Source organism: Metopolophium dirhodum, chromosome 2 (genome assembly GCF_019925205.1).
Source record: "Metopolophium dirhodum isolate CAU chromosome 2, ASM1992520v1, whole genome shotgun sequence".
Classification (NCBI taxonomy): domain Eukaryota; kingdom Metazoa; phylum Arthropoda; class Insecta; order Hemiptera; family Aphididae; genus Metopolophium; species Metopolophium dirhodum.
The window spans coordinates 7,928,655-7,952,738 of record NC_083561.1 but is presented as its reverse complement, the minus strand read 5'-3'; the positions used below and the strand labels follow the sequence as shown (position 1 = coordinate 7,952,738).

The window sequence follows — 24,084 nt, the reverse complement described above, 5'->3', positions numbered from 1 at the left end:
ATTCGTATTGATTTTCACGGCTGCCATATATATATATATATATATATATATATATGTATATAATATATACAAATATTATTTTTCAACTAGGTACTGTGTTTAGATTTTTATATAGTTAATAATAATAATATATTGTGTAATTGTAATAAAAAATTAAATAATTCATTTGAATATAAATATTTATATACTATTATGGGTTAATTAGTGCCTTAACACATTATTATTATCAGTTTTTTTTTGTATATTTGACTTTAGATTATCTTTACGACGGTGAGTTGATCACAGATATTTGATTGTACAATCTTTGTTTATTATTATTATTATTATTATTTTTTTTTTTTAGATATTATTTAGATGGTAGATTTTAAGTATGATTTTTATGAGTTGGTGTATAATAAATTTGTGAATTGAATAATAAAAAAACGAAGAAAATAAAATTATTGAATAAAGAATTTTTTTAATATCAGTGTATAATAATATGCATTAATTGCGTATAAAAAGTTACATTTTTTTTCCTGAATACTTAAAAGATTTAAATGTTTTATGAATATTGAATATAAAAATGAAACATGAATCTTAATAATTACTTATAACTGTATACAACATAAAATATAAATAATTAATTAAAATGCATAATGTTACTTAATACTATAAGAACTCACAATATTTGAAATATTGAGTCATTTAAATAAGACACAATAGTATACAAAAAAATTCCAATGTCAAGTTTGATTCTTTATTTATCAAGGCAAAATATAATGTCCACTGTGGTGTTTTTAAACGAAAGGTTCTTGATCAACTGAAATCATAAAATAAAAATTATAAAATTAATATATAATTAATTTTAATAACTACGCATAATATTTTGGATTTGTTTAAGCCAATATTAAGCCCAAAAATAATTTAGAATAAAAACAATGTATAATAATATTATACTAACAACTAAATTATAGAACTTATATTATATATAACTATTATTATATTTCGAGACCACAAATTTATTATTATTTTATCTAATGTATGATTATTATACTATATATTATGTGTTATTCTAATATTTGTTGAGCTATAATAAATATTAGGTTGATAGCTAAATAAAAAATATATAGTACATACATATTATATTATTATATATGCAACAAAAACCATGACACAGCCACATTATTTTCCATAAGAAATTTCATTCGATTTAAAAAAATCTATTAATAAAGGACTATTTTACATTGGTATGATACAAATATTTGGGTAATATTCAACAAGTAAAGTATTACAGAAACTTATGCAGGTAGATATAATTTAGTAGGCACACATTTTTATAAAATATTCTCATTACCCATTAAATATACAATCATCTGAGATTGATTAATAATAAATTGTTTGGTTATAATAAAATGTTTAAAAAACAAAATAAAAATACTAAAATACTTATTTAATACTAAAAATATAGAATCTAAAAGTGAAGTTCTACATTTACCACTGAACTACTGAAGTAAAATATAAACTTTTAGATTGTATAGAAAAAATCTTCCTCATCTAGTCCCTTCTACAAATACATTTAACAAACCTTTGGTGTGACAACCAAATACTGATTCTTCCTGTCGTGAAATAACTCCATAAACAGTTCCATCAGTTTCCTTTCATATACTTTATCCATGCCCTATGAAATTAATATCACTGTATGTTATTAAATAATTATTTAATATCTTAATCATTATAGTTTTAAAAGTCTACAAACCTGATTAATTTCATCAACAATTCTGAAAGGAAAATGTGTAACTTCTTGAAGGGATAACAAAAATAGAGCTGTTGTCAAAGCACGTTCACCACCACTTTGGCTTTTTGCATCTAATAGCCTCAGGGAAGGAATGTCATTGCGAAATTGCACCTTTATCAAAAGCCCATATGCTTGGAAATCGTACTACAAACCAACATTTGGATGTAAATCATAAATTATAATTATTGCCAAAAAGAAAACTGGTATAGAATATTTACCCTCGTTATGCCAATGTCCAAGTCAATTAAGCCACTACAACCAAAAGTATTGAGAAATTTCTGAAAATTATTACACAACAAGGCAGTAAGTTCTTGAATTTTCGGTAACCATTCAGAGTGTAATCTTTCAATTTCATGTTCTTTGGTTTGAGCGTTGAGGTTTAAATTTTCCAATTTCTTTTCTAAATTCTTTATTTTTATTTTACGTTCCTTGTATTCTTTTATTAACTATAGTATAATCAACAGAAAATATAACTAATGTATTTAATTATTCTAAATTAGTTTTTTTTTTAAACAAAAAGTTAACATTTGTTCTTATTTTACCTGAGGAGCATTTGGATCGATATTTAGACAATTGAGTTTGGCTTTTTTCTCAACAATTAATACATCTAAATCATCAACATCACTCTGTTCTATATTTTCAAATTTTTCAATCATGGGTTGAAATAAAGTTCTATCGTATGGAGACACTCCATTAGTCCAAAATACAGCTATATCTAGCATTTTCTTGAATTCCGATTCCAACTTTTGTATGTACTTCAGGTAATCGCTGAAATTGCTCTAAGAATAAAATAATATGAACCATAAAATAAATTCAACTAATCAAACAATTTAAATTTGCAAAAATCTTTACCATGTTAGTTACATAGAGAGTCTTTAATTGCTTCAAAACTTTGTTTTCATCTTCCATGTCAACACAACAATTGCTAACAACAAAGGCAGAACTCATCAGATATATCATACTAGTTGAATAACTGTCCAGCATCGCAACAACTCCATTCATTGAATCAAAGTACTTATTGATTAGTTGCTAACAATACAAAAATACATTAACAATCCGATAAACAAAGTGGTGAATGATTAATATTTAATAGTTTATAATAAACAAACCGAATTTTGGCTTAATAATTTTGTGGATCTTTCTTTTTCTGTTTTAAGTTCACTTTGTTTGAACTCCATATCTTTTACCATTTTATCATAAGCTTGTTGCCTGTTTTGAAATTTCATAAAACTCCCTTGTATTTCTTTTTTCCTTTCAAAAAAAGGTTGACGACTGTCTTCGGCAATTCTAAGCTGATTAATAATATCAGTTTGTTGTTGAACAAAATGTTCACAATTTACTCTAGCTTCTTCTTTCCTAAAAAAAATCCAATAACAAAATCAAATTTAAAACAAATTAATTGATTAAAATTTTAACATTACAATAAATGTTCGAATTAAATTTAGAACCCTAACAATTAAAATGTAAATATTTTTTCTGTAATGTAACTAAAATGTATTTAAAAAAATTAAGCCATGTGAATATCAAGTTGAATTATAGTTTTTCTAATTAACTTTATACATAAAATAATAATAATATACAACAAAATTAATAGTATTATCTTCTTTGTATGACAAAGTTTATTAATATTTATTTGTTGTTTAAAAAATTCAGATATTTTTGTCAAATGATAAGTTTTGAATATAAACGGTTTAAGTTTAAAAATACAGCATTTCTATTTTTCTTATTAACACATTTTAACTAGGAAAGTTGTACTGTCTAAGATTTTACAAAAATAAATGAAAAAATCATAAACTTCTGAGCTTAGTCATAAGAATTATAATAACAATTTACTTGGTTGTCAGAGATTGAATCAAAATTGAGTCTACAGAAAACAGCAAAAATTGTGCCTCAGTTGATATTTGAGTTTGTCGTGTGATTTTTTCTCCCGTATAGTTTGAAGTTCTTATACTAACTTGATCATTACCTGTAAATAATATAGTCACATCAAATAAAAATACAGATAAACATAATAAATATCCCAATAGATACTCTTGATTTCAATTTTGTTGAATTACCTGCAAAAAAGAAGCCAATATTACTGGGTAAACTCTGCATATGATTAAAAACTTCCTTAGAACCAATAGGAATATTTTGCATGTCGTAACTTCTAGCTAGATATCTCCTTATGACAGGTGGTGCTTGTATCATGTCTAATGCATAAGTATGGAAACCAAATTTTCTGTTTCAAAAATGAAAATATTGATAACTTAAGTTTGTACACAAATAAATCATTAGACAAAAAATGTTGATTTAATAACATTATTATAAATAATACAAAACAATGAAACTTCCATATTACTTCTAATCTCATGGGCAAACAAAATGTGTTGATAGAGGAATACAATAAATAGAACTAAATAAATTTGTTTCTCAAATATATTTCGTTAATAAAAAATTTTGCTAAATGAAAGTTTCCCTGTAGGTATAATAAAATTCATATTCCTGAATGGGAAACAAATATTTTTTTTTTTTGACATTACCTTAGTCATAAAAAGTGTATAATTTCATTTAGTTTAGGAATATTATTTAATATATAAATTGGCAAAACTATTTTAGCATAAATATTTTATTTACAACCATCAATATTTTATGAAGCAGTTTGATAACTTACCTTATACTATTTATATCATAATTTGGTGTCTCGTTAACTTTAAAATTGGCAGGTGGAGCTGAGATTGAATTAATTTTTTTCCAATTCTCTTGTTTTACTATTTTATTAAATGTAGTCAGATCTTCTGCATATTCAAAAACAAATGCAATCATATCACGATAATTAACAATATTTTCTATGTACTTGGCATTTTTTTGGTCACGTACTTCAATCTATAATTATTAATAATTGTACAAACATATAATATTATAATTTTTAAAACTAAACAAATGTAAGTGTATTATTCAGTCTACGCCGTAATCCTACTCCATCACCGCTAACTTTTAACCACAAACCAATCGCATGGAAGCCATCCGTCAAGTACCTTGGCGTAACGTTGGACGAAAGATGACCCTGGTGGCCACACCTATCATCTCAACTTCAACAGGCCTATCAATGTCTAGGGATGCTCTTCCCTGTCTTAAACAGAAAGTCTTCGCTACAAAAAAAACTTTCCCTACTTATTTATAAGCAAGTACTACGTCCATTAATCATTTACGCCTGCCCTATTTGGGGTAATTGCGCACACTTATCTTAAATAACTGCAAATATTTCAAAACAAAGCTTTAAGAACGATAACAAACGCTCCATGATTCGTAAGGAACTCAAACATACACAAAGACCTCAAAATTTCAACTCTCTAAGACCACATCAAGCTCACGGCTGTGAGCTTCGAATCCATCCATAAGTCAACAGGCTCAATGCACTACTACATAAACATCAGACCACCTCCACAGCGCCGTCTCAAACGAGGTCGCCCACATGACCTAATTCCTCAAGACACTATCTAACTTAAGTCTCTAACTACTGTTATCATCTAACGTAAAATTGTAATTTATTTATCGCACTTAATACGCCAAAATGTATTTTATCTTTCATCTCTAGGTATAGATAGCGAAAGCTAGGAGTACCTTATTGTAATAGTAATATAAAAAAAAAAAAAAAACTAAACAAATAAGAAATAATTTTTTAATTAAAAATACCTGAGTGAATAATGGTTCAAATACTTGTCCATGAAATATTGAAGATTTATCGCAGTTTCTTAGCCATTTTATTGCTTTCCACATTTCCGGAAACTTTCTCTGCAGTAATTGATTTTTGCCATCTTCTTTTCTTTTTTCACGTTCAAGTTCTTGATCAATGGCTTAATATAAAACACAATCAGCTCAATACAAATTAAATAAATAGTTAAACACAGTATAATATAGGTACCTCTACTATATGAGACTAAAATAACATCTTATTTTTATTTATAACATAAAAATACTAACCATACATTTTTTCAGTTAGACCTCTTAGTTTGTTTTTAATACTTTCCAAATTGCTTTTCACAGGGTAAATATTTGCATCGATATTTTTGATTTTTTTATTTATTTCGTTAAGTTCCAGTTTACACTCTGTACAAGATATAATTTACACGTTTCAGTATCAACAACATAAAATATTCAAGACTTTTTTTTTACCTTCAACATTTAATGTTTCATTTTTTATACATTGTAACTTCTCTTCCATAGATGATATGGACTCTGTAAGGTCTTCTATTTTGATTGAATTTTTTTTAACGGTTTTTATTAATTCATTTATATCAGATACATGACAATTGGCAGCTCCAACTTGATTATTAAGTTTTTCAATTAACTTAAATACTGCATTTGCCTAAACCAGATACATTTTCATAGATCATTCAAAATATTATTAAGATAGATTTAATTAGTTACATTCTGAAGAACCACATTTTTCAGATTAATTTCTCCTGACTGTTTCTTTTTTATTCTATCTCTCTGCTGATTAATAAGAACTAAGGCATCCTTATTATATTTTTTTGACTCTTCAAATTTTTTTTTTTCCTGTGAAAGAATAGTATGAAGATTAACATAATATACAATCTATTCACTTTTAATAGTATTGACTTATAATTTATAATATCATTCAAAATAATATAATGAATCATTCTTAATGAATATTTTTTAGTACATTAGGTAATAGGTATAACAATTTTTATATTTTTTAGTATAGTGACTGATCCATAGAAATCCACAGTTATTCTGTGACGAACAAGGCCGAATTGGACAAATTTGGCCCACCGAGTTTTCCGTACATCACCAGTACACCTACAAACTGACGGCCCTTGGGTACGTTCTTATTCCGTGCAAAGTTTTTTTATTTTATAGTCTTCATTTTTTCAACTTTTAACTCTTTACACTTTTTTAGTCAGCGAGGCCCCTCATGACTTGAACAGCCCACCAAGTTTTACTCGGTAACTTGCCGGTCCAATCCCGGCCCTGGTGATGGATCTAACAATGTTAACACATAGATAATCTTGCCCGAGGCCATAATTGTATTTATAATGTTCACAATAAGATGAATAGTGGCCATTGATAATAGTTAATTAATGATATATATTTTATTGTTACTGCTGAAATCAATGTTAACTTAAAATATAAATTTGCAGATTATCATTAAGTATTTTCAAGTTTTTTTTCTTATGGTAAATAAAGCTTCAACTAGAAAGATTTTTAGCCTACATGAACTTAATAACTAGAGAAAAATATTAGTATACATTGTCCTTATTAGAATGTTTGGGAAGATTTACAGTTTATGTTTTAAAAAATGTACAATATTCTCTTCGTTGAGGGCTTGGTGAAATAAAAGAGGGTTATTTTGGATTTTACAGGATTCAGCACATTTTTGGAATTCAACACATTTTTGGGATTATCATCATTATTTGCTTTCTATTAGGAGTTTTCAAGTTTTATAAATATTTAAAATAATATTTTATAATAACAATGAAATTCTGACTGAGGGGGCATCGAACACAACTTAGCATTATCTCACTATATGCTGTATTGCAGGCATGTCAAACACGCGACCCATGCCTTATTTTTGAATGGCTGCAACAACTATATTAATGGACGATTTCTTGTTAAAATAAAAATTTTTAAAAATTATACAATTTTCATTTTATGTTACAACAATGTTCGAGAACATTAAGTAACAATTATATTATTATCAATAAATTGTTATTGCCCATATAGTAAACTATTCAATATATTTGGCCCAGTAAATACTTTGAGTTTGACATGCCTGCTGTATTATGTACCATAAATATACAATATATACATACACTAGAAATTTGTTGCCAAGCCAACATATATAAGGACCAACATCTTTTCTGTAACACAACCAATAATTGTTCTTCCAACGATTTTTTCTCTGTGAATGAACTAACAATTGTTTCGAGTCTATAAATGAACAGTTTTAAAATAATATTAATAGTACATAAATTAATACGTTTAGGAGGGGTCGAAAGCAGTGATTTTCTGCCTTTGGTCCAACACACCCGTCACAAGAATTTAGATGTATCCTATTTGCAGATTATTCTATACTCTATTCAGTCTATTCCAAATAACATCAGGCTTCGGCTTCACGGCGGTCGATTTGTGCGCATGAGCGTGGCTTTGTTCCCGTGGCAGCGCCTGATGCGCCGCCATAGTGGGGACGGCATCTGACCGTCGCAGAACGAAAACTGGTCGCCGCCGAAGCCTGATCTTATTTGGAATAGAGTATAGTGAAGCGATAAGAATTCTGAAAACATAGATTTGAATTTGTCGTAAAGTCTACTTGAAACAACTTTCCTATGTATTTGAATTTATACCATCAAATCTTTAGAGGTTAAATTAAAAAATACATTAAAAACTTGTCATATTTAAATTATTGGAAGAAAAAGACATAAATATGGGAGACTATTTTATGTGGACTTAACGACAAACGGCGGCTGACTGAAACTTGTTTATTCTCACGCATTCCCACTACAAAACATATAAGCTATGCGTGTTTTCTCATGGCACAGGCTTTACTAGATGAATTAATAGATTGGTAATAGCATAAATCTAAATTTCTGTTGCGCAGGGGCGAAATGGGAAAAAAATTCAGGCCAAGAAAATAAATTTCCTCCAGGCTATTCAACATTTTTATCTCTTGAATAGAAATTTTATTTTATTCAAGTATGTAATGTATTTTGTATTTAAATGTATATAGTTAAATAATAAATATAAAAATACTATGCATAGGTATGTATTTTATTGATAAAACTAACTTTAAATCTAAAATATAAAATAGGTATCATAGGCGCAAGTAGAGAGGGGGCTTGGGTGGACTTCAGCCCCCTCAGAATTTCTTAAGTCCCTATACATTTTATTAATAATTTGCTTATTAAAAAAATGCTAGAGCTAAAGCCCCCCTAACTTTGAGGTCTAGTTATGCCTGTGATAGGTATACAAACCAAAATATAATAATCTTAAAATGTTTTGCATAATATATGTTAATATTTAATATTATGCTCTAATAAAATTAAAATAAACACACCAACTTACAAAGAACAATCTAATTTAGCTTTAGATGTAACTTTTAATTTAATTTGTTTTATTTACCTATAGTAATAATTTGTTAAATAATTTGGTCTTTTCTCCAACGAAGTTAATTATTTCGTCATTTTTGATTCGTATTTTTTTTTCGATGGACATTAACATGAAAGTTTTTAAGTGTTCGTTGCTCATCGTAGTACCATACTTCTTAATCGGTTTTTTATATACTTTAGTGTTTAAAATGATCTTTCACACTCAACTTGTGTTACGGCCTACGGGTAATGTCAATAAGAACTGGTATGCTAGGCCACTAGGCAGTAGGCACTAGTCCATCATACTGTATTCTGTTTAATAGGTACTCTGATGACAAAATAATGGAAAAACGTATATTTGACTCAATAGTCGCGAGGCGATGATTGTGTATGATTGTGTTGTCGTAGAGCTTCGGCAAAAGTTATAAAAATAGACAGAGGTTACAGAGGTTTAATTATTGTCATGTTTTTTTTTCTATCTATACTTCAGGCCATTTAGCTTCTAGGCCATCGGTATTTTTCCCGGTATGCCACCCCGCCCCTGGTATTCCATGTGTGTTAAATAGACAGTTCACTAAGTTTCAATAACCTTAAAAAATAAACGCTTACTTTAAATTTACAGCAATCTCTAATCTGATATTATCTTGTAATTTCTTTTGATCACTATCATATGAAGTTATGCTAACAGCAAGAGTTTTTAACTTTTCAAAATTGTTCAATAAGTCTTGATTTTCTAAAATAATATAATACAAGTACTAAATAAGTGCCCTTTTATCAAACAGTTATAAACTTACCAATACTTTGTAAAGCATTTATTAATAAACCTTTAGAATCTAATTTAGAAAAATCTTCAAGTCTGTCTTGTGGTAAAAACTGACATAAGTTGTGTACTTTTATGTTAAAACTTTCAACAACATCAGAGTACTATAAATATAATAAAAAAAGACAATATTCATTAACCTAAAATTGAACTTTTTTTAATAATTACTTTTTTTTTTGAGACTAAAATACTGTTGACATAATAGTGACAAGTATCATTGCTGGCAAATATTGTTCTTCTCAAATGTATATTTTGATTCGATCTCTTATAAAGTTCTATGGAAATATCTGCTACGGATTTGCCTAGTTTTACAAACTGACTGACCTATAAGTAGTTTACACATAATAATTAAATACAATGATAGAATTCACAATTTAAATATATGCCTTTTGTCAATATTATATTAATTTGTTCTTAGTTGATGAAATAACTACCTTTTTTGCATATGTATTAATATCTTTTTATCTTTTTGATTTTATGGACATACTTTGATGAAGTACATATTTAATATTTAAATAGAAATTATGTACTTTGGTAAATATTTTTTATTTGCCAGTCAAAAATGATTTAATTAAATTGTGAGTATGTCATAAAATTTATCGAAACTAAATATTTAGAAATTATGATCAATTAGGTTGATTTAAATTTCAACCAACTATATACAGTGAAAATGCAAATTGTATCAACAAATTTAGTATGGGTAATTTAATGGGAGTAATAAGTGGCCATCATTGATTATATTTTATACTATAATTGCAGTAAATCCATTCTATATTGTTAACCATTTTTTTTTTTTTCGTGCATATTTAACTTAATATTTTAAAAATGTTCTACAAAATAGTATTGTTTTTTATCATTCTACACTTAATATAATAACTACGGTTATATTTATATTGAACTTATAAAAAAAATAAGTATCCACAGGAAAATCCAGTGCACACCCAGTTTTCTCTGTACCTGATCACGCATTTCCCATGTTATTAATTAATGAGAGACAAATGAGTAAGGAAATTACCAGATAATACTTCAAGTTGTACCTAAAACTATACTAACTTTGTCTCCTCTATTTATGTCCTTTGGATTACCACCAAATCCTAATATGAGAGCTGTAATAATTGACGATTTTCCAGAACCATTGGGCCCAATTATTAAATTCAGTTTTGAATGTGGAGTATATGTAACTTCAGTAAAAGTCCTGCAAAATCGATAATATTTGTATCACGGCTTATTAGGAACCTATTGCTTAAAAAACTTTAAATTTCTTCAAAAAGCAATAAGTATAATTGTTATTTTTTGGTAATTGATATTAGGTATTTATATAATTATTGTAATACTCTTAACTACACATAGTAGTACAGACCAATTAAAATACCTACATTACAACATTTAACAAAAAAAATAAATTACTTCTAAACTACTTGTAAACCGTATAGAAATTTGTGTAAAATAAATACTAATTTGTAATAGGTAGGCATAATACAAATTCTAAATATTCAAGAAAGTGGTAAAATATCACTTTGTTATTAATTCATAAATCAAGTAGAGGTTGTTTGGATTTAATCCACGATCAATGCACGTAGGTTTAACGTATTCAAACTCCATCCAGTGACCAAATGTAAAATCAGTACTAATTACAAAATACCAATTTTCAATAAGAAAAAAAGTAGCTAAAAGGTAGCATTCTACATTTAATCAATAGGTAACGTTAAAGGTAACGCACTTCATTTTAAAAATGTAGCAATAATGATAGCGAGCTACTTTTTGGAGGGAGTAACTTTTGCGTAAGTGTTCTGCGAAAAAATCCGGTAGCGTTCCAACCACTGGTAGCTAGGATACAAAATTTAAATCTGTATGAGTTTAGTACAAATTATTTTATACAATAAAATATAAATACCTAAAATATATATTTAAAAAATAATAAGATAAAAATGTAATTGCTAATTAACTGAAATAAGTACAATTATTCACACAATCATAACTAAATTAACATTTTTACAGGCTTTGAGGATGTAAACCAACTCACATGAAATTCTTTAATACTACTTTGACAATGGAACCGTCGACCTTGTGATCAACTTTACGTCTCTTGCTTTCAACTTCTGAATCGTCACGGCTTCCAGAACTTGTTGCGGAGTTATTCATTATTACAAATAAGTACCTAGTTAGAATAAAAAATATTGAGGAATGTAATTTACACTTGACGTACTTGTAAAAAATACAAATGCAATACAAAAGTATAATCAATCCATAAAAATATAATAATATATACCTAAACCACGTCCAAACGAAAGGTCAAGCACAATTCGTATTAAGTATGTATATTTTTGTCGAAGCGGAAAAATGATTATGTATCCAAATGTAAGAATTATTAAAACCACTACGAAAAATATTGTCAAAAACTCGGACGACGTACACCGGTATTAACGAATTAAGAATTACTCAATAGCAACAAAGAAAACTTTAGATACTCGGTTGTCAGCATCGAAAAAAGACTGCTAGTACTCGGTAGTCACTAGTCAGTAGTCAGTCACTAGTCACTATTATAATAATAGAATAACAATCGTCATTCGTCAGACTCGGCGGCACTTTTGTCCATACCCCGGTACCAAACAGTCCAGGTGAGGTTAGGTCAGGCTTGGTATCCCATTGAATTTCGGGAAAAGTATTGTACCAAGTTTCAGGCGCTCAAACGGTTGTAAATAGGTAGTCAATAATAGTTGTCTAATCCAAATTCTACAAGTAAAAACTAAAATTGAATTGGTGAGCTGCAGTGACTGATGATAATTGATAACGCAAAATGGCGCGAAAATTTACAAAGCAGTGTGGGCTATTGGGGAAACAAAATAACAAAACGTGGTCTGGTGGAAGTTAATTATACCTTCCGATTCGGCGGGATATATAGATATAGTGTTACGTCGATTAATTTACTTTTTCTATTTTTTTTGTAGTAAATTAATATTGTTCTCAAAACTTTATACTCTGATATAGCTGACTGTATACGTTGGTAAGTACAATTTCTACTAATATTATCAAATACATTAAAATACACTTCACTAGAAGCAGTTGAAGCAAAACGTATACGGAATATCGGGAAATTACATACAAGCCGATACCCGATAGGCGATAATGTTTATCCTTCAATTTATTCTCCGGACTGGTGGGGTGACCGCCTAACCTATTTTTACGGACAAACCGGCGTAATTGTACCTAGCTTTGTGAAATAATTCACATAATATATAACCTGCAACCAAAGGCAACCATTAATAATAATAAATAAAAAAAAACTTTCGATTTCCACCGTGAATCTTAAGATCTCTGTTTAACCACCTCTTTAAAAAGCGAGCATCAGAAAATCCTTTCTTATTGCATATCTAGATCATTAGTGCCTAGAGGAACCATAATATTCCAATTAATATCAAGTTCTTCCGTTTAGTATTTTAAAACCAATAATATTGTATATTCAAATAAGATATTGCTTGATAGATGGCACCACTATTATATTCTTACAACCCCTTATTTTCCCCTTTAAAGATTGAATTTCCAAAAATCCTTTCTTAACGGACGCCTACGTCATAATAGCTAGATGCCAAATCTATCTATATGCCAAATTTTAGCCAGATCCGTCCTGTGGTTCCGCCTAGGCGATGACGAATCCACTCAAGACAAGTCATTTTATGTATAGAGATTAAGGTATAATATTATCTTAATAGTTAATACTTAATTCGTGGTGGGTAGTAGGTACATGCCACATAGCCACGATTAATGATCGTGTATTCGTGTACAATATTATCAAGTCACCAAAGTAAATGAATATTTATTTGTTAAAACATACACATGACAACATTATTTTAGTTTTGAGTTGTGACAACCCTATTATACATTATTTAGACATTTTATAAAAGATTCTTTTGTTTGATGCACGGACGTTACATACGTATGTACATAGTGGTGACCACAGACACCCAAGTCCCAGACCTAGAGGCGAGAAGCCAGTGGGCAGAGGGCGACAGTGGCGACTGTACGCCAGACTGTGGTTCGTCGAGTGATGCAAGTGAGACACTGCCTCAAACGTGTAAATAGGGGAGGGGGGTTAGGGGCTAAGCCCTCTAAATGCCAAACGGCAAACGCTATTTCTGCCTTCTCAAAATGTATACATAATATAAATAAAATATAATACATATTATGTATACATCGAATGGTGACCATTCGACCCATCTGATTTAATTTGATCTGTAGCTGTTTTATTGTGAAACAAAATGTAGTGATCTGAGATCTGAATATTATTCAATTATACACAAACATATTAATCAATAATCTATACATATATACATTAATCTTTAAATTATATCTTGTGTTTCGTATAGTCCACGGTCTCAGAACAATACGAAATGCAGTGTTGGGTAGCAACGTAACGCAAATTTCAAATTACTGCAACGCAATTACTTTTCAGTAGGTAACGCAGCAGTAATTTCATTACATTTTACTTAAAGTAACGCAATCGTAACAAAATTACTTTTGAAAAGTAATTTCTATGAAGTAACGCACTTTAACGCGTTATTTTCCACGTAATTAAAATAATAGTTATGAATGATTACAAAAACAAACCGATAGGATATCCCGGAAAAGTTAAAAATCAATTATATTTATATTTTTGATTTTGATAATAGTTAACAGTATTACTAAATATTCCAGGAATAAATGTTATCACTTTATTATCATAAAGAAAAGAGTTCGGTTTAAAAATAAAATTTAATACAAATTAAGGGGATTTGATAATATGATTTTCTGTTTTTGTCTAACACACGCGCGACATAGTATTTTAGAAATGTTTTTTCCCTAACATTCCAATTGATCTATTGAAGCGATAAGAATTCTGAAAACAGACTTGAATTCGTCGTTAAGTCTACTAGAAATCGACTTTCCCACATTTTTGAAATCATCCCCCAAATTCCAAAAAACGTCATATTAAAAAAGAGTATTTAAACATTTTTGTATTATAATTTTTGGATAAACTAAAATCAATAAAATTTAAACTCTAGTAGACTTGACGGCGAATTCAAATCTGTTTTCAGAATTCTTATCACTTCATTAGATCAATTGATATGTTTGGCAAAGAATCCGTCTAAAATCCTACGTCACGCGCGTGTTAGACAAAAACAGAAAATCCCCTTAATTATGATTTATTACCATGAACTAAGATATTAGTTTATGTTAGTTTATTTATGTTTATCTTAGTTCATGTTTATGACTTTACTATATAGCCCGCATGTAGGTGAGATGATTGTACATTAGTACATAATACTATAATAGATATATTATCACTAGGTCTATGATTGTAAAATATATGGTAATCGGAAAAAAAATCCCCGGAAAATAAATCTCCAGACTACAATATTACTCAAACCCACAGTCCACATGCAACATGAACAAATATTTTTTGAACGTTAATTAGTATCTATAATTACCATTTACCACATTATTAATATATAATTACAAATACGTATATTATATTATAATATAATAATATATTATGTGTAATATGCACATTAAATAAATTATTGTTTGATAATTATTATTATTATTATTATTATTATTACCTATATTTTGCATAATATTTTTGTATACTATGTTTTTAACTTCATTATTTGACGTATCGATCATTCGAAATATTTTTATATGCTATATTTGTGAAGTTGTTAAATTAATTAAGTTGAATTACACATAATATTTAGAACAAAATATTATTTATAATGTACGTCTATACTTTTTTTAATAATAAGATTTATAATTAGATGCTAATTAACGTTTAAAAAATATTTGTTCATGTTGCATGTGGTTGTGAGTAATATTGTAGTCTGGGGATTTTTTTTCCGGGATTCAAAATATATATCTAATAATTGAATCATATGAACTGAATATGGCTTAAAAAAAGTAACGTTATTTGTAACGCACTATTTTATTAATGAAAAAGTAATGTAACGTGATAAAACAATTTTAGTTAACACAAATGTAGTTTAAATAAATATATTTAAAGTTACTAGTAACGTAATTTCATTACTTTTTAAAGGTAATTACTGACGAAATGATAGTCGTATCAGCTGTATGTAATATCATTAATATGCATAATGCATACCAGTATACCACTTTACCACGATTAAATATATACTATATTTTAACACGAATTAAAATATTCGTAAAATGTTACGTTATTTTCGTAGGTATATTACTATATTATTATTATCTAATCGTAATCTATCGTAATATTCGTAATTCGCAATGTACATTGTATAAGGACGAGTGCTTTTGGAGCCTTGGAGGGAGTCGAAATTGCCGACGAGAGGGAAACCGAAAAAGAAATTGATACTACCACGGTAGTCGGGAGTTGTGGAGTACGGACTACGGAGGCGGCGCGATTCCCACGGTAATGCGGTCGTGTGTCGTCGGCTATCGTCGTATTATTACTATTATTTTTATTTTACTTTTGCTATAATTTATTATCTCTCGACTACAACTCGACTCTCCGTCTCCTCAGTCCACACAACTTGCACTTCCGTTCCGGGGTCCCCTACACACCTTTCCAACGTCGTCACCGTCACTGTCGTCGTCGCCGTCGCCGTCGCCGCCGTCGCCGTCTTCTCTTTTTTTTGACGCGCGTACACTTCGGCGCACGAGTGCACGACGTCCTTGTCGGTGGATTAATCGTTTGTTATTTTTTCTTATTATTATTATTATTCACCATCCGCCTTTAACAGTGTGTTCAAATTTGCCAGTATAGTCATAATAACAAAAAGAAAAAAGTCTATTATCATTAGTTCGATCACCTACTTCTGACCCACCACCATCACCAACGTCGAATTATTATTTATTCATTTCCGTATTTAAGTCATTCACACTAGGCGTCTACAAATTAGTCACTTTTACCAAATACCTATTGTATCACCTCTGTCGTTCAGACACTCGTTGCGCATCACCTGGGAGGGCCGACGGACCTCCTACAACCATCGAGCTGATTGTAGGTACTGGATTAAGGACTTCAAAAGTCAATTATTTCGAACTTCGAACTTTATTGACATCGGTTTGGAATAAGTAAGTATTTACCTACCAGTCGTTCAAGTGTATCGGAACTCTCGTATAACGGCTCGGACTAAATATAAAATGCGCATCATTATTGTTTTGGGCTCTGAGGCTTAAGGTCACATACTATCTCACCTTATATAATAACAGCACTAATACACGTTATAAATTATAATCTCAGTCCGATAGCAATTGAACTTTGTTGCACCATTTATGGCAATGGGGGCTGATGTCATCATTACTATGAATTTCCAATTTCGTTTTTTTCAGGTGCTGTTGTTTTAACCGGAATAATATAATGTTGTTTATACAACACTAATAGTAAGACAACATACCTAGTAAATTCACTTAGGTATGTCACGCAAACAAAAATGGAGATCAAACCCTGATAATGAACAATTGGATGATTCACCTATATCACTTACTATTGAAACACTAACAGGTACAGCATTTGAAATTACTGTGTGTCCAACTGACTATATAAGTTCATTGAAGTCGCGAATACAACGTGTTGAAGGTTTGTACTGTAATAAAATATCTACTTGTCTGTTCTGTGGCATTCAATATTTCAGTAATTATTACCCAGGTATACCAGTGAACCAGCAACATTTGCTCCTAGGAGAAAAAATATTATCTGACCATACAACTATAGCTAATAATAATCTTCATGATGGATCAACATTGCGATTGGTATTGTCCTTACAAGGGGGACCCATTGGCACTAGCCGTAGAATGCTACCCTTGGATAATGAAACCATTCGACAATTGGTTAATCTAAATAAGTAAGTAATATTATATTTACATAGTTTAAGTCTAATAATAAACAATATAAATTATACCTTACTGTCAAACTTATAGATGACTCAAAATATTGAAAAATAAAAAAGTAACCTAGGTGTATATAAAACTAGTAATACCTGTAAACTTAAAATTATTATTTTCTTAAGTAGGTACCGATTTTTTTTCACATTTATTTAAAAATATACCATCTATAAAAAGTATTTTTTTATAATTAATCAATTGATTAGAAATTAGTAAAAAATAAAATGGGTATGTACCTACTACAATAATTGTTGTAGATGCCTACTAAGTAGTAAACTATATCTTTATTTTATACGATCTGTTGACAGTATTTTTTTACCTAGTTATCAAGTTCCTTTTAAAATAAATCTGTTTTTATATTTATGATTTTTAAAATTCTAATTTGATACATTTTTCATTTGTTGTGTATCCTAATTCAGTATTAGGGTATTCAGGATAGAATACCATAAATACATCATATTATTGTGATATCACGATTACTTTTAATCGCTATTAATGATAAACCTTTTTATCATTGCTGTAACAATTTATACACTTAACAAAAGAATGTTTTGGATTTACAATTATGATTTTTTTTTTTAGATTTGTTTTCTCATTGAGAACTTTTTTGATGACATTTTTTTAATCAGCCCTGCTTAATGATTGAAAATCATATGTAGTTATTGTTTTGAAGAGTGATTGATTTTCTTCTTAGTTTCTCTAATAAAAAGCTTTAGAGAAGTATCCAGAAAATTATTTCTATTTTACCAAGCTTCTCTTAATTTTAAACCTATTGTTTAAATTATATTATATAATATTCTCTTATGTAATTTAACCTTACATAATTGTTATTGTTAATCTTCCAGAAAAGAAATATTGGAGGATGCACCTCCAGGTAGTAAGCTTGCAGTCTTGATATTTCGTGAAGGTGAAGTTATTAACTTACTTCGTGTTATTGAAAATAGTGATGGCTCTTTAACAAATTTAAAGGAATCCTCTAAGTAAGTGTTGAAATATTTCTGTATTCATTTTTAACAGTAATATACATAAAAAAAAATGTGTCTAGAAAAATATCTACAGTAGAATTACCAAAAAAGAAAAAATCTAAGCCATCTGTTGAAAATAATACAACATATCTTAAGATGATGCTGTTGAAACATAATTTAGAAACACTATCGATTTCATCAAAATCTAAAGTAAGTCTAATTTTGTAGTTTATTGCCTATTTTTACATTTCTTATTAACATTCTTTTAGTACAATGATGCCCAAATGATGTAGTCTGTTGACAATTTTTAGGTTGAAACTAAATATTTATTAATTTCTATTTATATTTTATGTATAATATTGGTGACCTGCATGAGGCTAACATTTTACAAATATGACCTTCCAATTATATATTATAATTTATTATTCATTTATTTACACTTGCAATTTGATATATTACATCTCAAATATTTTTGCAGATTAATGTGTTGTGACTGTTGTTAAATATATAACAAAATTCCAATTATTCACTATTTCTATTAAGACAAGTGCCTGATACCCAGTTTGTGTGTTTGTTTTTATTTTAGTTTAGTTAAATAATTGAAATCTTCAGTCATTTGGTATATCTCTTAAATTTCTTATTACAGTTTTAACTTAAAATTTAAATACTTGTGTTAACAAATATTATATTATATTCTTATGGTAATGAATTTCTTAAGATATAGGCAGTATGCAATTTTTTAGGCATATTTTACTGACATTTTATTGTTTTTTCAAACTTGTAAAGAAGTAGAATATAAAAAAAACACTACATTTTAATCATATATTTTCAAAATTGTATTATACTTGGTAAACTTCTTTTAGATTCTATGCATAGCAATTATATTAATCATATTTGCTTCACACCAATGTGTATGTTTTTTTTGTGTTTGTTTGAAAACACTAGAAAAAATTCTTTAACTTCGGAGAAGATTTTTGGTGGAAAAATGTATCTAGTTTATACTGTTGGGTTTTAGTGGAAATTTCCAATACTTTTAAAAATAATTAAGGATAAAAAAGTTATTGAAAAATAAAAATACTCAAAGCCAGTTTTTGACAAAATCTAATTATTTAATGATTTTATTTTTAACATACATACTTTTTATACTGGTTTATATTCTCATTATTATTATATAAAATACTATAACATTCATTGTTAGTTTCTTTGAGAGTTAAGGGAAAGTTACATGAATGATTTGTTTCACGCTCTACTTATTTGTGACTATTCACCTAATCTTATAGCTTTATTACATGGTAAGTTATTCTATATCTAATAAAATAACTTTTCCTATAAAAAAAATTTAGTTTAATTATGTTAATTTATAGTTTTAAATTTTAAAATATAACTACATTTACTTCTTCCAATTTTAAATCAAAGCTCCCAATCCACACCAAATGTATTGTGTAATATGTATTCTTTTTTTTTTGACCCATTATAACATGCGATCCAAATTTGGGGCTTTTCTAAGCTGTCCCGGATTTGCACTATACAAACACTCTCCATATGATAACCTCTGAATCTTGGTCTGTATCTGATTTCACACTACACTGACCTCAAAATCAAATCAATTCACCAAATAGCCACCAAGTAGATCTTTTTACTACATTCCCATACTAACTCATTAGTATTGCTAATAGCATCCAATGTACAACCCATCAACTCAATAGAAAATGTTGTAGAGATTTATTAACCTAAAATGTATCACGTTGGGTTCCATCACTGGTTAGTCTTCCTCCTCATTTTATTAACAGTTAAAATGTATTGTATACAAATCATATTTGCTTATTGTGCTATTCCAGCCCGATTGTAAATATTATTTCAAATAAAATATATTTAGGTAACTGACCACAATAATATTTCACCTAGCAATTAAATATACTATTATCAGATCTTAATTTATTTTCATGTATATTATATTAAACAATACTTTTTTTTATGAACAAAAATTTATAAAAATTTCCAGTTAAAAAGAACAAAACCTGAGCATCGTAAATCAGCTTCAGCACCAGAAAAATCACAAATGAAGACTGAAAAAGATAGTAGCAAGCTACATACATGGAGATTACCTATTGTTCAATCTACTCCGGTTTTGGGAAAGTATGTTCGTAGTGCTGAATTCTCAAGAATACCAGTTTTGCCAACCATCACAAGTACATGCTCGGATAAGAATGCAAAATCAACTACAACAAGACAACTTTGCCATATCATGAATGAACCTAGACATAGTGGTAGTACTTCAAGCATTGACAGGTAATTTAATTTACACCATCAAACCAATTACATGAAATATATACTTTAAACTTATAATTTATTTTATAGAGATTTGATAGTAAGGTAGAATATTTTATGTTTTTCTCCTTATTATATTTTTGTGTACTTATTCTATAGACAATTTAAAGGATTTCAATTTTCAATTGCTTTAATATTAGTATCCTAATTTAAGTGTATTTATAAAATACATAATTTAGTGTAGATATCCTTTTTTAAATTATAAATTTGGCAGTACCTATGTTATTTTTACCTCTGGGTTAATTTTTTTTTTTTTTGGAATGAAAAGGCTTTTAATTATCATGGTTAATTAGATGAGTATGACATAAAAATACATTGTTTAATTGTAAACAGTTTCAAAAATTATTTTTATTTTATTGATTTTGGCAATTTTTATAGCCTTTAAATACATTTGTTGTTTGTTATAATTGTCTATTGGTCTACTAATAATTTTGAAATCAATGAAATGGATAATTGTGTCTGATAGCTTATATTTATATGATATATAAATTATACAATATTATACTATATAAAAATGAAGTTCAAAATGTTAAGTCAATTAAGTATTGTATTCATATTTATTAAAATGATAATATAAATGTAATATATATTATTTATAAGTTATAACAATATTATTAAAACATTGTTCTGATTTCAGTATCTCCGAATCTGGTACTGATATTGATGTGTCCAGTACAGATTGGTCTAGGCGTCCTAGTAGTTCATCGTTGGTGTTATCCCATAACATCCACATAAATGTTTCTAGACAAGCATCACCGACTGAACAAATGACTGCCATGTCTCTATCCAACAATACGGGATTGGGAGCTATACATAGGATACTGAATAGATCGGACATGCCTATTCAACTTGATGATGATGAAGAACCTATGGAATCAGAAAGTAATAGAGTGGAAAAAAAATCTCCAACTATTGTACCTGAAGATCTGAATCAGACTATACCCGATCAAGTCGTTGAGAAAAAGAAAAAACGATGCGCTCAATGCAATAAGAAACTAACTATTAGCGCTCAGTACACATGTCGATGTGGGCTTACTTTTTGTCCAGTACATAGGTAAGTTAGCTAACTTTTAAATAAGTTTAAATTATTTAATTAATATTTTAAAATATATCTAATTTATACTTCTAGTATTAGTTAAAAAAACATAAAATTTTGAAGCAAAAAGAAATAATTATTCATTTTGAAGTATAAATGCGTTATATTAGGTTCATTATTATTATTTTTAATTTAAATTGTAAATTATAACTTACTGTATTTGTATTATATTTCAGGTACTCAGAAACGCACAATTGCTCCTACGATTATCAAAAAAATGGTCGCAACTCTATTGAAAAGAACAACCCTTTAGTTGTTAGGCCAAAGTTACCAAAAATTTAATATGTTGGTTCAGAACGCAGAATACATAATATATCTTATTTGTAGATGTAACTTAATAGGTACTCGTGATTCACAAAACCTTTAATGATTGTCTGCATATTGAATTATAAATAATTATTAAAATGCCTCGTTGACCCATTTTTTCATAACTATGCAATACTTGTTGAGTACTTTAACTATATAATAATTGACTCAACATTGTTATAGAAGTGGTTTTTTAAGAGCTTTTTAAGTGTTCTAACACCAACTTACTAATATAGTTGTGTAATGTTGACTATCTTCCATTAAAGCAATTTATTAAACTTATTATAAGATACTACTCATAATATAATAATTATAATAATAAATAATAATACAATTATAGCATTTTTGGTTGTTAGAATTAAACTACGGGTAAAAATGTAATTTAACCAAAAACTTTGTATTTTTTTTTCCTAAATGACCTTTTTTGTTTGTAAATTTATGATGCCTATATTTATGTTTGTTATAAGTTTATTGGCTCTTTAAAATATCTGTAACCTGATATGACAATAAGACATAAGTGGTGTATTGCAATGAATGTTGAATTAGATTTGAAATTAAAAATTAGTTTTATTTGTGTTAAAAAAAATAAAAATACATGCATATTATCTTTATGTGCACACAAAACAACTATTTATTTTATTTTAATTATAAGCAATTAATACAATATATATAGAATATTATACAGCATAGATTTTGTTCTGGGTAATACAATAATTACGCCATATTTCATATTTGTGAATACTGAAAATGTCTGTTACCACAAAATAAACAAGCATAATTTAGGAATGGCGGAGGAAAATCAAATACTTTATTTGTAGAAAAATAATTTGTACATTTTTAGGTGAATTCAATTAATTTACTATTTACAAAACTAGCAACATTATTCATTGTTCAATATTATTAGTAATTATTAGCAGAATTTGTTAGTAGGAGGTATATAGCATTTTTCCAAAAGATCTTCTTATTGCGCGGATTTATATCATGTGTAAGGTCTTTGGTGGGGTGGAGTGCTACAAATTTTGGGGCCAATGTCGTACGCAGGATTTTTAATGGGGAAGGGGGGCTGAATTGAAACTTAATTACAATTTATTTTTATTTCGCCCAGTCTAATAATTTTATAGGTTTAGATGAGGTATTTAAAAATATTTGTACAACTTTGACTTCTTAACTTTTCTAGTAGAAAGAATGCTCTAATCATAAACTTCGATGGAGATTTTAGGGAGCAAATTGGATCTTAATGGAACTTTGGAACGTTGAAATTGTAAATTTTTTTTTGCTGACATCTTGATTTTTAGGACAGTAAAAGTTCTTTGATTTTCTACTTCAACATCTTTTCTGGTAGGAAAGTGAATATATTTGGTACTTTGGGGGGAGATGAAAGTATAAATTCCTAGTAGTTTTCAAAAGCACCGGGAAAAACCAAAAAAAAATTAAGGAAAATGGGAAATTTCACTCAAAATCGATTTCATTTTTTTGTTGTAAAGTGTAATTAAAAAAAAACAAGTTAGGAAAGCTCACTCTAGGATCGTTCTAAATTCCCGGTTTCTAAACATATGTATATTAATTTAATAATACAACACAATGAATTATAATTCCATACACAATTCATGTGTAGTAACTAGTAGGTAACTACAGACATTTATAACAATAAAATACCTATTAATATCAACAATCGTAACTATGTATCTCCTGCTAATATAACGATCGGACAGACACAACGGGGATATTGAATATATAATATAAGCAATAAGGTGTTCTTAACATATGTTAAGAAACCTAAAATGATCGTCATTGGCGCAACTAGGGGGGAA

At 28.3% G+C, this 24,084-nt stretch overlaps 2 protein-coding genes across 3 annotated transcripts; one reads left to right on the top strand and one right to left on the bottom strand.

The window, feature by feature from the left end:
• Window positions 1-474: 474 nt before the first annotated feature.
• LOC132938623 (structural maintenance of chromosomes protein 5) lies at window positions 475-12,432 on the bottom strand. Of its 2 annotated transcripts, none has more exons than XM_061005559.1 (21): window positions 11,952-12,432; window positions 11,706-11,840; window positions 10,736-10,877; window positions 9,851-10,006; window positions 9,657-9,786; window positions 9,472-9,595; window positions 7,591-7,708; window positions 6,185-6,313; window positions 5,930-6,122; window positions 5,738-5,863; window positions 5,450-5,610; window positions 4,428-4,639; window positions 3,832-3,995; window positions 3,608-3,740; window positions 2,884-3,130; window positions 2,627-2,803; window positions 2,317-2,553; window positions 1,993-2,220; window positions 1,736-1,918; window positions 1,565-1,657; window positions 475-799 (listed from the first exon to the last, which is right to left on the bottom strand). In XM_061005559.1, the coding sequence occupies exons 2-21, from the start codon at window positions 11,822-11,824 to the stop codon at window positions 737-739; spliced, it is 3,135 nt and encodes a 1,044-aa protein (XP_060861542.1). In that variant the 5' UTR covers window positions 11,825-11,840; window positions 11,952-12,432; the 3' UTR covers window positions 475-736. The 2 variants fall into 2 exon arrangements, with proteins under 2 accessions (XP_060861542.1, XP_060861540.1); XM_061005557.1 differs by having other exon boundaries at window positions 12,151-12,432.
• A 3,704-nt stretch (window positions 12,433-16,136) lies between these two features.
• Window positions 16,137-22,915, top strand: LOC132937887 (AN1-type zinc finger protein 4-like). The gene is made up of 8 exons (XM_061004474.1): window positions 16,137-16,768; window positions 17,027-17,273; window positions 17,343-17,538; window positions 18,424-18,558; window positions 18,624-18,753; window positions 20,546-20,832; window positions 21,509-21,925; window positions 22,144-22,915. Exons 2-8 carry the CDS (start codon window positions 17,111-17,113, stop codon window positions 22,247-22,249), a joined length of 1,434 nt encoding a protein of 477 aa, XP_060860457.1. The 5' UTR covers window positions 16,137-16,768; window positions 17,027-17,110; the 3' UTR covers window positions 22,250-22,915.
• The last annotated feature ends 1,169 nt before the right edge of the window (window positions 22,916-24,084 follow it).

Bases quoted from the DNA above. Each gene is read 5' to 3' on its own strand.
- LOC132938623 (XM_061005557.1), bottom strand. The intron at 7,709-9,471 runs GTAAGCGTTTAT...GTTCATTTATAG, and splicing joins GAGATTGCTGTAAATTTAAA to ACTCGAAACAATTGTTAGTT. The intron at 5,611-5,737 runs GTTAGTATTTTT...TTTTATATTAAG, and splicing joins TCTAACTGAAAAAATGTATG to CCATTGATCAAGAACTTGAA.
- LOC132937887 (XM_061004474.1), top strand. From the start codon at position 17,111: ATGTCACGCAAACAAAAATGGAGATCAAACCCTGATAATGAACAATTG. The intron at 18,754-20,545 runs GTAAGTCTAATT...AAAAATTTCCAG, and splicing joins CGATTTCATCAAAATCTAAA to TTAAAAAGAACAAAACCTGA. The intron at 20,833-21,508 runs GTAATTTAATTT...TTCTGATTTCAG, and splicing joins AGTACTTCAAGCATTGACAG to TATCTCCGAATCTGGTACTG.